This window comes from Pteropus vampyrus, unplaced genomic scaffold (genome assembly GCF_000151845.1).
Source record: "Pteropus vampyrus isolate Shadow unplaced genomic scaffold, Pvam_2.0 Scaffold134, whole genome shotgun sequence".
Taxonomy (NCBI): domain Eukaryota; kingdom Metazoa; phylum Chordata; class Mammalia; order Chiroptera; family Pteropodidae; genus Pteropus; species Pteropus vampyrus.
In genome coordinates, this window is record NW_011888915.1 from 1,442,232 (window position 1) to 1,460,106 (window position 17,875).

At 43.3% G+C, this 17,875-nt stretch overlaps 1 protein-coding gene across 2 annotated transcripts in view; it reads left to right on the plus strand.

Annotated features, from left to right (window-relative positions):
• ARHGAP26 (Rho GTPase activating protein 26) overlaps positions 1-17,875 on the plus strand; it is a 399,050-nt gene that overhangs the window by 93,809 nt on the left and 287,366 nt on the right. For both annotated transcript variants that reach the window (XM_011367454.2, XM_011367455.2), the window contains exons 2-5: positions 6,196-6,291; positions 7,880-7,941; positions 12,241-12,312; positions 17,604-17,705. In XM_011367454.2, coding sequence (XP_011365756.1) covers positions 6,196-6,291; positions 7,880-7,941; positions 12,241-12,312; positions 17,604-17,705 — 332 coding nt within the window. The remainder of the gene's footprint in view (positions 1-6,195; positions 6,292-7,879; positions 7,942-12,240; positions 12,313-17,603; positions 17,706-17,875) is intronic.

Consider the following 17,875-nt stretch of genomic DNA (forward strand, 5'->3'; position numbering starts at 1 on the left):
GTCTGCTCCAGCCAGATTTAAAAGAATGTGAGAGACACGTTGGAGAGTTACTTCATCCCTCCAGCCCTTCCCCTCCATGTCTCAGGCTTGAATGGATAAAATAAACGCAGGTCAATCATCTGAATGTGTTAGGGCAATTCTACCTCCATGGAGGCCAGGGCCCATCCCTCTATTGCTGATTGAGCACCTACTGGACATTTCTCTTCTTGGGTGGGTGTCTTCATCCAGAGAACAGGTTCTGTCCCCAGCACTGCATTTGAGGCTGCCTATCCTGTCATTTCTCTTTAAGTCTTAGCATACCTTCTCCAATATAGTTAATCGCCACCTAGTGGTCACAGATAAGACCGTGTATCACAGAAACTAGATGAATGCTATTGGGGGAATTTTGTTCTATTGTAAGATTTGAACAGGGTCTGTTTCTTTTTGCTTGTATAATGTAGGGGTTCACGCTGTAGAATGACATTTAATAAAGGAACTTCACTTGCTTTTCTTACAGTAATCAGTGGATCTAGGTTTAAATTGCCACGTGCAGACTTAGGGAAATGGTGAATAGGGGGAATGCCTCACCCTAAGTGTAGTTTCTGATAGGATGTGTTCTCCGCTTGCCCAGATATAGGGGAAAAGAAAAGAAGGATCTCTGGGAACTCTTCTTTCATGTGTTTTAGCTTCAGGCCTGGGGACATGCTGGGGCTGAAAGGGGTCACGTGGCTGTGGCCGACAATTGGCATGTTTGTCACTCATTTCTCCTGATCCCTTGATGTAGAGAAGGTTTTGCTTTCTGCTCTTGATGGTGGCTCTTTCTGAAGCTCTGTGAGAATCTTCCTCAATAGACAGCATCGGGGCTGGGGGGGGGTGCGGGGGAGGGCGGTGGTTTTATGTTAACAGTAAGCACATTCCTACATATACAACCTCCAACCAGTCTTCCATAAGTTGGAAAATTTCTCCTGACATACCTAATCTGATTGTTTTCACTTGTCAAGCATAGAATCGGGAATTTCATCTTTGATGAATGTAATGGACTAGTGGAGTGCCCAACTTCCTCTCTCCCTTTGTTCTTTCTGTGACACCTGCTCTCAGCCAGGCACTGTACTAGGTTCTGAGGATCCAGTGGTGATCATAAAGAGACATGATTCTCAGCCTTATGGGACTTACTAGTTGTGGAGATATTAATCGAAGAATTACCTGAACGATATAAAATTGCCATGAAGAAGAGGTGCATAGGACTCAGGGAGTGAAAATGGGATAGGATTTGGCCTAGAGAAGTCCGTGAGGAATGAACTTTTGGGCTGAGGGCTGCTGGTAGGAGTACGGCATATTTCAGGAACTGGCAGAAACCAGAGCATCTGGAGCCCATAGAGGGGACTATGGGGGCCCAGACCATGAAGGGCCTCTCCGGCCTTGGGAGGGACTTTGGTCTTTGTTCTTAGAGCTCTGGGAACCCATCATAGGATTCGCTGCTGGAGCTGACACGATTGGGTAGAGAGCTGACTGGAGGGACAAAAGGGGATGTGGGGAGACCAGAGAGGAGGCAGCTGCAGTTACCCAGGCAAGTGGGGTATTTGGTTTAGGGGTTACTGATAGTGTTGGGGAGGAGTTAGCAAAATCAAGATGCTTAGGTGGCAAAATGGACAGACTTGGGAAGGACTGCACTGTCAAGGATGACATGTGGGTGTCCGACTCTGACTTGTGTGGCAGGGTGAATGGTGGTACCCTTTACTGAACTGGGGACACTGAAAGAGGCCCTCAGTTGGCTCCAGTGGGAGAGGGTAGAAGAGGAGAATTTGGTTTTGTGCATGTGGTTTTTACCTGGGAATGGGGAAACACAGTAGTCCCTCAGGAGCTGGTGCCCACTTCTCCGCTCTCACTATGGGTCCCACAGCCTGGGGAACATCGGACACTGCACCCGTTGGCCAGCCTGTATTGCCATGCTGGATCATATCAGTACAGTGGGTTCTGAGGGTCATCTTGCCCAGCCTTGTCCTCTGCACCTATGCATTATGACATGAAACCACTCATGGATAGTTCTGGAATCACTCAAGGTGATGAGGCACAGAGAGTAAGTGTAATTGGCCTTCAGAGGAGGCAGAGATTAGCAAGACCTGGAGATTTGGGTATTTTTTTGCAATAAGTAGCCAATAAACCAATGCTGTTGCAAGTACTTACTTTGGCAGTTGGTCTTTATTAACTGTAATCAGTTTCTAAGTCCAGGGAGCTGTGACAGAGTAGCAATATACAAAATTGTAGTTATATACAAAATTGTAGTTATATACAATTTTGGTAACATTGGAGGTCAGAGAAAGGCAAACGATGTACTGGGAATATAATAGTAAGGTTATCTTGAGTCTGTCATTATGTGGGTGTCCACAGACGTGTGTTTCTGTGTGTATATGTATATTGTACATAAAAAGGAAATGGCTTGACTTGTGGTTTTACTGGTAAAATTTGTGTAAATTAAAGTAGATTCTAACTTAAGAAAATTATGATAAACCTTCTGTTTTACTGAAAAAAGGATTATACTTGGCTTAAACTCTCTTAAACTCAATGCAGATAAGTATCTGCCGTGGCAGAGCAGGGCATCTCCAGGAAGAGATGGACACTTTCCTCTCGTCCCCTAGTGAGCAGACAGCTTTGGAAGCAGTCTCTCAAAGCCACACTTCTAGCTGCTTCCACATCCTTTCCCCACCTGGTCTCCTCACTCAGAGGCAGAGCCTACTTATTCTGTAAAGCAGATACTTGTCCTCCCCAGAGGCTGCCAGTTATGACTTCTTTCTGCTCTGGCCAGCATTCTGCCTTTCTAGCAACAGATGTTTCTGCAAAGTAAATATTATTGACCCTGCTTGGCTCTCAGCAGTGTCTTGCTCTGCCTAAACATGAAACAGTGGGGTTATGTGAGCAGGGTGCTATGAGGTTTGGTATGCTCCCAGCACCAATACCAGCCTCTCATTCCCCTCTCCTCTTACTGGAATGTGCATGTTAGATTCCTGTCTACATCAGAGTGAAGGCTCCAGAAATAAGTCTCTGTGCAGCTGCATATCCAAGGCGATCCTCTACCTAAGATGCCACCAATCCTTTTGGTTGAAATAAACAAGAAGCAATGACTTGGGCATTCTTTTTTGATGTCCTCTTAATTGTCTCATATGACAGAGAGGGGTTTATCTTAATGGGATGAGGCAGCATGCATGCTCACATGTTATAAGGACATCAGTTTGGGGGACTTGATCAAGTCACAGATCCCTTCCTAAGAGGCTGTTCACTTTTATGTCTGTCCTTTAATTTCTCTGAGCTGTCATTACAGGTAGTCGTGATTACTCTTCCTGGGTCCTGTTACTGGAAGATTTGTATATTAGGGAAGAATAGCCCAGCATTGCCTAGAACTGAAGCTTACAGTACAGTGGTTAAATAGTATGTCTCACTATATCTCCTGACAGCCTGATAGGTTAGGTAGGGCCGATAGCCGTCAGATGAAATAATTAAGATTTTATGATTAATCCAGGGTTAGTTACATATCTGGTAAATGATGGAGTTGAAACTTGAACCCAGGAAACAGTGGAGGTTGGGGTGAGGGTCAGGGGCTGGGGAAGGGGCTGATAAGGATATAATCAGAACTCCATGCAGTGCAAGTGAAGGGAGACTCTCCAAAGCAGTTTGAGATGCTGTCTCAAAGACTGGGGAGTGGATCTTGAACAAGCAAAACAACGGGTGTCCACTGTACCTTTAATGAAAGATTTCTCTCTTAAGCGTGACTCATTCAAGCCCATGGTGAGTTCCTTTTCAGATTCCAATAACTGGGATTCTCACTCTACCCAGCTGTCCTCACTGGCCTACAGCCCAGTATTGACTCCATACCAGTTCTCATTACCTAATCTTCCATAAGGTGGACCAGCCTCTTTATCAGCTTTGTGGGGCCCACACTGCCTCTCAGGTTTGTGCTGTAGTGGGGTGTGCTGTGTGCCACTGGACAATGAAATCAGGTTACCTTCTGGTCATAAGTTAACAGGCCCTGCCCCTGGCTAAATAGGTCCTCCCTTGAAAAGGCCCAACAAAGGCCCCGTTGTGCAGCGTGAGCCACTCCTTGATCCTCATTGGCAGCCACCCCTGGCAGTACAGCTTTTCAGGTGCGTGTTAGGAGCTTTCCCAAGCCTAGCTTATGTTTCACTTTTTTTCCACTCGTTGAGGAGGTTGTCCAGCTTGAGTCTTTCTTGCTCTACTGGTGAGGCACAGGAGGATTTTTAGGTAGATAGAGAAGCAACCTGTTCTTGTTCTTTGTTCAGGCCTTTCTCTGTGAGTTGTGATCAAGGGAACATTCTGACTAAAATGAGAGGGAGTACAACCATGCCCACATTCCAAGCACTGCACTTCGGGCATCTTGGAGGGCATTGTCTTCTACTCTGATTATTCTTCCTTTTTTTTCATCCTGCCTGCCTGTGGCCTCTTCTGTCCTTCCTTTGCACAGAGTTCTAAGTTTCAGATGCATCTGTTTCTTTCTCGACTTGTCAGGCAGTGATCTGTGTTCTCAGGGATATCCTCAGCTTGTGTTAGCCAGTTTTAAGAGATGCCCGATTCCCCTGCCAGCATCTTTGGACTTTTTGCCACAGGCCATTCCATTAAAGAGACTGAACCAGGGAGAGGCTGGATACTATTGGCTGTTGGCTCCCATGTTCTCCTTCTCCACTACAGGTGCGTTCCTATTAGAGTGGAGGAGTGTAGAGCAGAGGCCTTTTTACGAGCGAACAGTTAGCTCAGGATGTGTCATCGGAGCCACTGTCTGATGGTCCTGGAGCAGGAGCCACTGGTATCCATGGTAGCTTGAGCCCCAGACCCAAGAATGGCCAGCCTAGCTCTTTCACCGGCAGCCATTGTTTGGAATGACCACTCGTATTGATGAGCTGAACCCTGGGGGTCGGATATGTGTACAGAACCCTCCTTTCACACGCATGTATTAAACAGCACAGTGAGCAGGATGCACTGCCAGGTATGTGGAGGAAAAACAAAGCCAAAAGATGGAAAAAACCATAACCTTACCTCAAGGGACAAATCTGGGAACTAAAAAAAGAGAAGTGCTAAGGATCATGGATGCTTTTATTCCAGTAGGTTATGTTGATCTGTGAAGCCAGAATTCCCCCATTCACTCCTCCTCCCAATATCTTATTAAAGCCAGGCTTTGTTGCCAGTTATGCCTCATATTTCCCTCCTCTGGGAATTCGAACATAATTCCATTTCCCCTCCAATGAGGGAAACATGGTTGAGGGTAATTTGAGTGATTAGCCTAATCTGCAGGAAGGCTGCACGTGGAATTAAGTTAAGCACATTTGTACCGAGCAGCCGTGTCTGTCAGGCCACTGAAAGGTACCTTGGTGGTTTTATACCCTTAACAGAAGCTGAAGGTTCATGGAAAGATCATTGACTTTTATTACTGTCTTAAATGAAAGCTTATTTTTTAAATTTGACAAGGGCCTCCGAGACCTTTCTTTATAGATACCATGTGTGGGGTGTGTTTTTACCCCAACCCAAAGCATTGCCAGGGCTTTGTTTCATGGCGGTGGTGGAACGTGGTGACCCAGGGAAATAGGCCAGGTGGAAATTTGTCAAGCTGACCGGCTCATCTGTTTGTGAAGGTAGCTGAGAGGGTTCTGGGAACTCAGGCCTCCCGTAACTTGAGTTAGAAGAGGAAGTCCAGGTACTCCTATGCCATGGGGATGGGGCAGGTCCCAGCCCTTTCTTCCAGCTCTCTACCTAACACCAGTTTGTGGGGCGAGTTGGACTTGGGGAAGGTATTGTTGAGTCTGTTGTGGGGGCAGCTTCACTGACTGTATGGAGGGTCAGTTACAGAGCTGACCCTCAGGGCTGTAGATGCTGATGTCATCTCTGATCCATCCTTCCCCCTGACCTCATTAGGCAAGTGGATTCCCACCTGTGTCAAATGGCTAAGACCTCACTGTGTAGCTTGAAGAATTAGAGACAGGACCAGAATTGTTAAAGCAAATGTAGCAAATATATTAACTTCTAAAGCAAACCAGTATTTCATGTTATAAATAAGAATTTACTATTTGAGTTTATATTCTTTTGTGCTTTGAAATGGACTCAGGGATAAATCTACTAGCTGCTTTAGTAGTAGAAGGACCAAGAAGTGCAGCAGATATAAAAGCCGGTTTATTTCAGTAATTCATTTTTTCTTTTTACTCTTTTTCTTGCTAGATTTATCTTCAGCGAAGAGAAAATTTGCAGATTCCTTAAATGAATTTAAATTTCAATGCATAGGAGATGCAGAAACAGATGATGAAATGTGTATAGGTAAGTCATAACTGTGCTGTTTATCACATTTTCAGTGTCGTCACTGAGTCTTTTTCCAGAGATAGGAAGGATCTGTCATAAATTAAGAAGGGTGTAGTAACAGTTGAGGAGGCAGAGTTAGGTGAGGGTCAGGCACCCAGCGCTCTTCTAGGCTTCTCAGCATTCTAGGATTGTCTCTCACCCTCTTACCTGCAGGAGAAAGCTCGAAGGTTTGCAGTGGGGCTCTCCTCTCCATTTTCCTTTAGTGTTCTGCTTCTGGCTGTTTTTGTGCCGTTCGTGCTCCAGCCACAGTACTAAGAACCTAGAGTACAAGCAGAACACAGGTAGGTGAGGAAAGAATTAGATAAGAGATTGCAAATGCTCGCTTATGGACTGAGATCAGAATGCAGCCATGTTTTCTTTGGCACTCATTTTTTAAAATTAAATTACCATATAAATTGAATTTATATGAAGTTCCAGTTTTCCAGCTTCTTTGAAAATTGGAGAATATGATTATTCTGGCCTGGCAACAATTGGCTCGAGCTCAATAGCTGCTTACAGATGGGGAGAGGAGCTCAGTGTCTAACTCACAGTGGTCCCCACTGCTCTTTGTAATTTCCTTATCAAGAGGCTGGGGGCGGAGTTACCATTTATCACATCGCTGTGCTGCTTCACTCTTTACCATCGCCTATTTGTCTTTTGTAGGCAGCGCTGAGCACAGAGGATTTGCAATGTCAAGACACCTTTCTTTGTCAGGGCCTACTCATTGCACTTTATTCTACTTACATTGGGCATCTTGGTTGACTCCATGAAGTGAGCAAGCAATTGAGAAAGTTATGTTGAAATAATTAAAGTTATATTGAAGGAGTCCCTGTTGCCATGCAGAGCACAAGGATCCAGGCATGAGCAAAGGCAGTTGGGAGAACAGTGAAAGGCACCGAGAGCAGTGAAAACGTGTCATTTCTGTCATCCTGAATATACGGATGCTTTTCCCAACGTTACACAAATGTCCCAGATATCCTCAGGACTATTGCACTTAATGCCTATTGCCTTTGGGAATAATTCTAGCGAAGGAGACTTTTCCCGTCTGACTGCCATGCTGCAAGTTGTATTGCATTAATAAGCAGTGTGGGGACTCAGGAGAACCTAAGGAGAAGCCAGAGGTGTGGCTTCCAGTGCCAGCAGCACTGTTTGTTTAATTCTAGTGCCAAAGAAAGGTTGGGTTCTGACGCAACCCCACAACAAAGGTTGAGGAGGTCAAATCCTGGGCAGGAAATCCTTCAACTCTTAGGCGGAACTCTGCCCCTTCCAGCCCGGGGCCTGGGAGCCAGCCAGCATCTCATCAGTCCTGGGTATTCTCAGGAACAGGCCAGTCTTTTCCTTGAAGGAAATCCTTCCCTAGCTAGAGTGCCAGGTGGAATTAACATGCATTTCTGGGTCATCCTTAATGGTTAATAATTAAAAGATAAGGGGAGCCTTGGGAAGCAATTGACTTTAGGCTTCTGTGTGTGCCAAGGGATTTGAATCTATAACCTGAGAGCTGTATCTGGAAAGGCTCCCGAAGGCTCATTACTCAGCTTCTATCTCATGGCCCCTTTCTCTTTTCCAGCAAAGTCTTTGCAGGAGTTTGCCACTGTTCTCAGGAATCTTGAAGATGAGCGGATACGGATGGTGAGTACAGCTGGGCTGCTCTTGATCCCGGACAGTGTGATCATGTTAAGGAAGCATGGGATTTGTTGTCAGAAGAACAGGCTCAGCCACTTGAGTGGTTTGGGCTCTTAAGCAAGCCTTCTCATCTTTGCAGAGTTTGAAGCCTTTTGTAAATGATAAAGGATATACTACTTGGATAACTTGAGAATGACTTCATTGTCCTTCTAAAGATTCACTGTAAGGTGTATACATAAGATATGTTACTTCTGGGTGGATCTTTAGGACTGTTTAACTCTTTGGGGCCTTAGAATCTCTACTGGCAGAATGGGAATGAAAATGCCCCACACTGCAACCCTCCCTCCCCCACCTTATTAAACTCATCCCAGAGCTTTTAGACGGCAGGGTCACTCCTTCATTTTTAATTCCAAAGCACCTAACACGGCACCTGCCACGCAGGAGGCACCCAGTAAATGGGTACTTAGTAGGCAGTGGTAGATCTAAGAAGTTCTTCAAAGAGAAGCAAATTCAGGATTCAAATGCTGATCTTTGGGTTCTTAAGAGATATCTTTTGAATTAGATTTTGTTCTGATGTGGTTCAGCATTAACAGATAAGCAATTCCACATCCACAAGTTCTTTTGCATCTTCCCCCATATCGCTAAGATACCAGGACTGAGGACTTATTTGAAGCCCCCTGCTAGCTACACATGATTTGCCCCAAGAAGGCCTTCTCTCTAAGTAGTGCTTTGTCCGTTCATGAACGTTTTTCGTCTCTTATTATTTACTAAGTTTTGAGACTAAGTTTCCTGTCTTAGCTGGGGCTGCCAAAATACCATAGACCGGGTAGCTTAAACAACAAACACTGATTTCTGTCAGTTCTGGAGACTGAGCGTCCAGTATCAAGGGGCTTACTGAGGTGTTTCCTGGGGAGAGCCCTCTTCCTGGCTGGCGTATGGCACCGCCTTACCATTTCCTCACATGGCAGGGAAAGGGCGGGGAAGCTATCCTGTCCCTTCTTATAAGAACACTATCCCATCATGCATCTTCACCCTCATGACCTAATCATCTTCCAAAAGGCCCCATTCACAAATACTATTACATGGGGGTATTACAATATAAACAGAGACATATTAAATTTTTAAGAGTATTTGAGTAAAAAATCCATTTGAATTGAGCAGTACCAACCTGGAAGTGGTTAGGGGTGCTCCACTGACAGGAGTTAGTTTTAGGGGAAAGACTTTTATACAGAGGATGTGGAAGCAAAGCAAGGAAATTATTTAATTGACTATCACTTAAGTGGTTGCCTTGTTTGAGAAAGGCTGGTTGTCATGTATGATTGGTTGTCCTTAGGTTTAGATTTCTTAAACTTGAGGCATTCACAGGCTTAGGTGTTGGTTTGCTCATGTAGGCTACTAATGCAGTAGAGCTACCTCTGTCTAATGGCCTCCTTGTTTAATTAACTTAACCATTTAAGGCTTCAGCATATGAATTTGTGGGGCACACAGTTAAGTCCGTAGCATTTACCGAGACATTATTTAGCCACACATTTTCTATTTTAACACTCATGGTGACTCTGTGAGATGGTACCTGTATCATCCTCATTGTCCAGATGAAGATGCTGAGGTTTATAGAGGTTAGGTAACATGCCCAAGATAACACAATTAATAAGTGGAATAGCCTGGTTTCAATCTTGCCCACCCCCCACCCCCCCGCCAAGTGTGTATTATACCAGAGAATGTGGGAATGTTTTTAAAACTCCAGACAGATCAGAAACCTCTCACCTTCCGCCCTTGAGAGAGAGAGAGAAAGAGAGAGAGAGAGAGACTGTTTTCCATGATTGCTCATTGCTAGGTTTGTGAACCAGAATAGGGAAGGTGGTAGTAGCAGCAATAGCAGCGTTGCTGGTGGGTGGAGGCAGGGGAAAGCTTGTGTGTTTGTGCACATGCCTTGTGCTTGAGAAAGGAAAATGATTCTTTTGAGTCTGATTCCTGGCCGAGTCAGTATTTGGGGGTGAGGGGTGTGATGAGCAAATCACAATGAATATCTTGCAGATTGCTTTGGCCTATGGTAAGGGAACAAAGATTGGATTAAACTTTTCAGCTTGCCTTTGCAATTTTATTATTGATGTCAGTGAATCAAGTTTCTACTGTCTATATCTGAGTATCTGGCTATCACAAGCCCCTTCCCTACCTCCTTGACCTGTGATACTTTTATCTTCAATTCAGCTCAGATTAGCAGCGGCTGTATCTTCTTTGGGAAGCCTTTCCTGACACTCTGGGATATTTGGCCATCCTTATATTTTCTTAATATACAGTTCATGCCTCTGATTCTGTATTTTACTACATTGTGTCCTAATAATCAGAGCACGTGTCTCACAGTAAACATGAATTCTTGAAGGGCAGGGAATGAGCTAACATATCTTCAATATCAGCACAGCGCTTGGAACTGAGTGGAAAATTTAGTCATAGACTCTTAGACCCAGACAGACAGACAGACCTGATTCTCACTTCTGCAGTTCCTCATTTGATAGATGAGAGAGCTGAGGTCTTATGAATTCAGGTTGATATCAAGCAATAGAAGGACTGGGACAAGGAATTGGGAATCCTGATTTCCAGGTGAGCCGTTAGTGCTTTTATATATTTAGCATCTACTTAGGGCTGGATTCTCAATAATGGATGCCTATTAGAACAGCTTGGGGAGTTTAAAAAATAGTGATGCCTGAGATGAAGTACAGAGATTCTGATAACATTGGTCTGGCGTGTGGCCTGGACATAGGGATATTTAAAAGCTCCCCAGTGGGGTTAACATGAAGCTAAAGCTGAGAAATGCTGACTTAAGGGCTTAGCTTACCATCGTGAGCTTCAGAAACATATTTAATTTGTGGAAAGGACTTAAACAAGTGAGCCAGTTAAGCCACGTCAAATACCAATAAAAATCAAACAAGTGAAACAACATTGCAACACTCTGGTGTTGCTCTCTACTAAAATAAATGCTCTTAAAATTGAGCAAAAGGCAAATGGCAATAAATTTGGAAATTTGCCACCTTCTATCCCCCACTTTGTCCAGTTAATTCTTTTCTGTGTCCATCTCTGGCTTCTGGCATTTACCCTGTTTGTTTCATTGTGATGGATATGCATGCGATTTAGAAAAATAATGCTTTGTTGCGATGAGATTCCTGAAATAATCAGTTAAGCAATGAGTGAGCAGTGAATGACTTAAAAGGAAAGATTGTAAAGTATTATACTCCTTTCGAAAAGACCATGGAATTTTAGAGTTGGAACAATCCAGCCCACTCATTTTTTAGATGAGGAAATTGGATCCCAGAGAGGTTAAATGTTTTGCCCATGGTCGCACCATTGGCAGCCAATCAAGAAATAATTCATTCGTTCATTTAATCTTTGAAAAATATTTGAGTGCTCCTTTGTTTCAGCACTTTTCTGTATTTTGGGGATAGTGGTGGACAAGTGAGCATTTACAAGACAGTGTTGTATGCGTCGTGTGTATTGGTGAACCAGGAAACTTGAGCTGGCTTATGTCTTCTGAAGAAAACAGCTGGTGGGCCAGTGGGAAGTTTCTGTGGATTACATTGGAAAAGCCTCCCTAAAGAGGTGACCTTTAAGCCGAAACCTGAAGTGCAGTGGGTAATGAGTTGTCCACATAAGGATTTGGGGACAGAGCATCTGAAGAGAACAGTGAAATGCAAAGGCCTGGAAGTGGAGCGGGTTTGGTACATTTGAGGTGCATTTGAGTGACGGTGTAGTTGGAGTGCAGGACCTTGAGGTGGTGAGGCTGTGAGATGAAGTCGAGAAGCAGTCAAGTCTCCTGACCCTAGTTCAGCACTGGTTGGTCTACACAAAATCTGGTTGGAAGGTTTTTACGCCACCAGATGTCCCCAAATGCTTTCTGTTTATTTGTGATCTAGACTCACTGTTGGTCTACTTTAAATATATCTACTTAAATATAACTCGAGTGACTGAGCATTTATAAAATGTCATTTGAAGCTTGAAATTTAGACTCTACCCTATCACCAGTTTCCCTCTGCTTTTAAGATGGTTGCTTACATTTTTAGAGTTCTTAATTTTTAATTTTAAAGAATAATCATGCACAAGAAGAATATTGATTTAAACTGATGACTAGATTTTGATTTGACATGCTGTCAGTTCAAGTTTTGTGAGCAGTTGCCACATGTACAATATTGCTTACTCAAATTTTACACTGAGACACTGGCAGGCATTTTGTTCCAGAACTGCTATAATTCTTTACTGATACTGCTTTTGTGCCCCTTCACCCCCATCCCATTCTTCTCTGTTTTTCCTCACCAGATTGAGAATGCCAGTGAGGTGCTCATCACACCCTTGGAGAAATTTCGAAAGGAGCAGATTGGGGCTGCCAAGGTGAGAATTTTGCAACCCTTGTTCTTGGATTTTAGGGTGAGAGGTGTGGAAAACACACTTTTAGAAAATCTTCCCGAAAAACTTGGATGGATGAACCTGGAGTACACCTAGCTCATCTGTTCTTCACAAATATCTGAAGTAAGACTGAGTGGTCAATCCCAGAGCAGTCATTGTAGTATTTTGTTATTTAATCATTTTGTGCTGGTTCATAAATCATCCAAAGGTAGAAACTTATGCCTCCTTTGTGTTGTTAGGTAGGTACCTATGTGCTTGGACAATGTAGGATTGTATTTACTGTGAAATCCAGGACTCGGAGCCTAGAACACAGATCACAAATCGATCCCTCTGGGCATAGGGACTCTGTTCTTAACCCATTTTTGCTGTGTGTGAAAATGAACCCTCTCTTGCTAGAGCTTAAAATTTTCAAGAGAAACTGAAAAGTCAGAGTTTTATGTGAAATCTCCTGATTTTAGAAAAATGTTGATGAATAACTAAAAACATATATTACGCATTTTACAGGTCAAAAAGTGAGACTACTTCAGCCCAGAGATCACCATTTGTTATCACTGACCTGGACAGACCGTAGCCCAAATTTGGCTGATTCTAATGTGTTCCTGAAAGACTGCAAAGAGATTCATTTTTCTCCGGGTTCCCCTGCCCTGTGATAAGTCACTAGGAAGCCTTAGCCAGTTTGACCTTCAGTAGAATGTTAGAGGGCACATGCAAGGAAGGTGTTTTCATTGCAATCAATGAAAGCAAAAGGATTTTCAAGATTTTCTTCTTTTTCTGGAACTGTGAGTCCTTCAGCTTCAGTCCCTTGCGCCACCTGCAGGGGTTTTGGGTAATGTCACCCTTTTACTCAGATAATACGGATTTTACTCTTGTGAAATGGTCTTGAGTGGTGCTTATAGGTGGGGAAAAGATAGCCAAAAAGTAAGAAGTGGTGTCTTCCATCCTCTCCCAACTAAGTACATCTGCTTTCTGAAAATGAAAGAGATAATGTTCAGTATAGTTGGGGTTATCGAGAGGGGATGGTTGGCCATACTTTGAAAGAAAGACCACAGCAAAGAATTTTCTTCCAGTTCTATAGCACTTTTATACCAATTTTACAGTTTACATTTATGAAGAAATTGGAGCTCATTGGCTTTGTATAAGAGATCAAGGAATGTATAATTTAAAGGATGTCTCGTTCCATTAAGATTTTGTCCAAGATTGAGGAAACAGTAATGGGTGAGAAAATGTTGTGAGTGCCCCTCCCTGAGTTCTTGCTTACACAGCCCCTATGCGTAACTTGTCTTTAGTGGCCTTGAGTCTGTGCCTACTACTCCTGAAAACACACAGCAGCAGCACTGGAGGTTCTGGAGAGCTTTGAGGCAGAGGCAGAGTGGACCTGTTTGAGTTGTCTTTTCAGTTGTCCCTTCTTTGTCTGAGCCCAGATGCCTCTCACTCTGGCCTCTTCCCTCAGTACTGGTTTGGAGGTTATCACAGAGGAGGAGGAGAAGTCTGAGTCAGGCTCTCTTTAGGTTAATATCACTGATAGTACTGACAAGAGCAGGTACTTTTCCAGGTTGAGTGAGTGAGGGGCCTATAGACAGTGAGAAATATGAAAATGAAAAATTTTAAGGAAAGTGGTTGCTCACCAAAACATGTTTCCTCTCACATATATTCTGTTCTCTCATTCCTGTTGAAGAACGATGTGATGACATTGGGAATCATTGTTCATTCCTCCCCATTTGTTGTTGTTGTTGTTATGTTTTTTTTCAGTATACCTGTTACTTTCCATCAACCCCCCACACCCATGCATTTATGTCATAGTATTATATGCATTTAAGAGAAAACAAAGTAACAACAAACCCTCTACTAGGCATTGTAGGGAGCAGACTCAAGAATACTTAAGAGCCAGCAAGGGCTCTTAGTGGCTAAGTTAGTTTCTGAACTCAGCTTGTGTGATGCTAAAATTACCCTTCCTCCTCCTCACCCCTCTGTGCTGCTTCCGTTGCTATAACAACCTGTTGCTACTTGCAGGAAGCAGAAGTTAGATTGTGGTGTGTGAAGGCTGCCAAGGAGGCCTACTTCTGGGCATTCTTGTGCTAATATGGCTTCTGAAGAGCAGGGCAGTACCCTGGAGCTTGGCATAACCATAGTCCTACGTTTAGAGTTCTGAGTTGGGGGGAGATTATTTTTCCTGCAGTCCAAGCTCTGTAAGTGAAAGTAGAATAGACATTGGTGAGCAGTGGTTAAGAGTGGGCGCTCAAGCTAGACTGCTTGAGTCCAAATCTCATTTCTGCTATTTGCACGTAAACTTGGGAGAGGTTACTGAACCTCTCCATGCCTGTTTCCTGAGCTATTAAATAGGGATAATGATAGTACTTACCTCGGAGAGTCACTACGAGGAAGAAATGAGTGGACTCATATATAATACCTACAACAGTATTTGTCACATAGTCATTTGATGTTAACTGTTATATCCATCCAGTACACACAGTTCATTCATTAAAAAGATACAGGAGAGCATGCTCTGTGCATGGTGGAGAATAAGTGCAGATGTGGTCACTGTACTTGTGGTGTGGCTAGGGAGGAAGACATTAGACACAAAGGTATAAGTAAACATACAATCTCAAATTGTGGTAGTGCTGTGGAGGGTTACTTTCCTGGGACATGGGACATGGAAAGCAAGAGTTTAATAAGGAGATAGGGATGATGGACCTCATCATCTTCAGCACCATCGCTGCCACCACCACCACCATCATTCACTGAGATTTACTGAGCATGTGCTGGGCATTCTGTTAAGCATTGTATATGGTTTATCTCTTTTAGTCCTAACAATCCTGTGAGGAGGTAGATGTCCTTATCTTTATTTTATTAGACAGTCTTCGAGCTAAAAGAAGAAGAAGCCTGAGCAATTATCTGGTCATCCTCAGTTTATAGATGAGGGAACCAAATCCTGGAGAGGTGCAGTGATTCGTTTAGAGTCAGTCCACAGAGTTGAGAATAATTTGCAGCATCCTGACTCTGTCCTTTTTCCACTTAGCCATCCCCAGTGGACTACCTGGAGAGTGCACACCACCCTGTTTCTGAGTAACTGGGTGACACCAGCCTCCCATCCTAAGAGCATGATGTAAATCTTAGAGTTATTCCCACAGAGGTCTCGCTGCTGTTTCTCAGGACAGAACTGCTTCCCTTTCTCTTGCTTTGGCTGTCCTCTTAAACATGGAATGTGGAGGCTCGAGTTGCCAGAAAATCACAGAATGCCAGTGACTCATGTTCCTTGGCCTTTTCTCACCTTCGGCCAGCTGGACTATCCCAGCGCAAGGTTCTCCTTTTTGAGGGTTGCTGGCAGGGCTGGTGGAGTGGCTAAGTGAGCATTAATTGGAAGTTGGAGCCTCAGCCATAGGTTGCTGGTTTTTATAAAGGAAAGGAGTTGCTTGAATCAATTGTCTTGCCTGTACCTCTCAAATTTGAAGGAGGAATGCCTCCTCAGTCTTTTTCTTCACTTGCTTCTGCATATTTAATTGCTATTGTATGTAAGTAGTCTTTTAAGCAAAATTCAGATTTGTAGAAATGAATACATGTCAGCCAATATTGGATAATGATTCTGCCCACTTTGTGAGGCTCACTCTGTTGTTCACCAGATAAATGGAGCTTGTTGGGGCTTCAGATGACAGCTTCTTGGTGATTCCTGTGCTACTTTCACTCTGAGTGTTCTGTCCAGAGCGTATGCACTTACCACTCTCCTGCTCTAGAAGACAAAACTCTGAACCTTGCAAGATTAGCAGGTCTTAGCTCACACCTCTTCTCAGTGAGGCCTCTCCTGAGCACCCTATGTGCAGAATCTCTGTGACTGCACCCTGTTTATTTCCTTCACAGCACTTGAGGCAGTCTTTAATTATGCCGTTCACTTGCTTAGTGGTTAATTGTATTTATTCTACTGGAACATCCCCACCATGAGGCTAGGGACCACTGTGTCTTGTATTTCAGTGCCTAGAGGAGCCTAACGCAGTGGTCATGCGTTATATGTTTGTTAAATGAATAGATATGTCTCTGAGCTTCCTTATTCTAGCCACGAATATTTTTCTCCTCCTATAGGCTTTGTAATTGCAGAAAAACATCCCCTGTCAGCTCCACATGAGTCCTTAAAAGCAGGAGTGATGAACTCAGTAAATGTGTTCCTGTTAATCAGGCCAATGCTTATCCATCCCTATTGGAATGTGGAAGAAAGAGTTGCCTGTGACCGTGTGTCTCAAATTAGCTAAGATATGGGCTTTGGGGGCAGCTTGTCCTGGGCTGAATCCCAGCTCTGTCACTCTCTGTGACTTTTTACAAGTTAACCCTCTCTGGTCCTAAGTTTTTCTTATCTATAAGTGGGAGATAAAAATAGAACCTCAATGACTCCATGATGTGGTGAGAGAACAGGGACTATTACATGTATTATGATATTTATATTATTTTTCATTTTGAAAGCAGTTAATAAGGGACAATAAAAATTTCCCAAACGGTATTTTCCATCTAATCCTTGTCTATAGGTAGACAAATGCTATGTGGGACACACTGAGTTTTTAGCGTGCTATTATTACTTTATATTGTATCATGAGCACTTTTCCATATGACCACATAGCCTTCCCAGTTATATTTGTTAGATATCTCACACTTAATTATCCCAAACCCTATTCTTGGGCTGTGATGTTGCTGATGGCTTGCTTTCTTCCCTTTTTTGCTATTTGTGATGATAATATCTTCTATGTTTTGAATTGTTCCTCAGCTTAAAGACCTGTATGCGATATTATTGCTTCAAGGGATATTTAGGTCTTTATATTAAGAAGTACTTTTTGCACACTATTAAAGCTGGATCTCCCTTAAGTTTAGACTTGTCCCATTTAAGCTATAAGTAGATCTTCCTACTTTGAGATTATCTTCATAGGTAACTTCCCTTCTTTGTATGGCTTTGAACATCCTTGTGAATTACAAGCTAGAAATTTCTATTTCGGAACTGCAGTTCTCAGAAGGTGGAGTCCTGGCTTTGCCACTATGAAATACTGGTGTTTATCTCATTTTTGGCATTGCGATGGTGCCTCCATGATAGACAGACACTCAAAGCCATCGGGCTGTTGATGGGTGGGTGGTTGCTTGATTTAACGGACATTACTTGAAGGGTAGGAGTTGGGTTGCCTGCTGTTGTTTAGTGGTCTGAGGGAATCATGAAGCTATGAAGATGAGTAGAAAGATCTTGACCAGAATTGCTTTTATTCCTGCAACATTTTACTCAGTTTCTCTTCTCCTTTCTTCTTTCCCAGGAAGCCAAAAAGAAGTATGACAAGGAGACAGAGAAGTATTGTGGCATCTTAGAAAAACACTTGAATTTGTCTTCCAAAAAGAAAGAATCTCAGCTACAGGAGGTAAGAAACTACTAGTATCCTGAATAAAGGGTGTAATTTTTACGTGGTGCTGTGGATATGTGCTATTTACTCTTTGCCAGAAAATCCTAGGTTTGAAAGAGACCTCAGAAACCAGAAGTTTGATCTGGTGCCTGATGCCCAGTTGCCTTTATATCTCCCCACCCAAACCA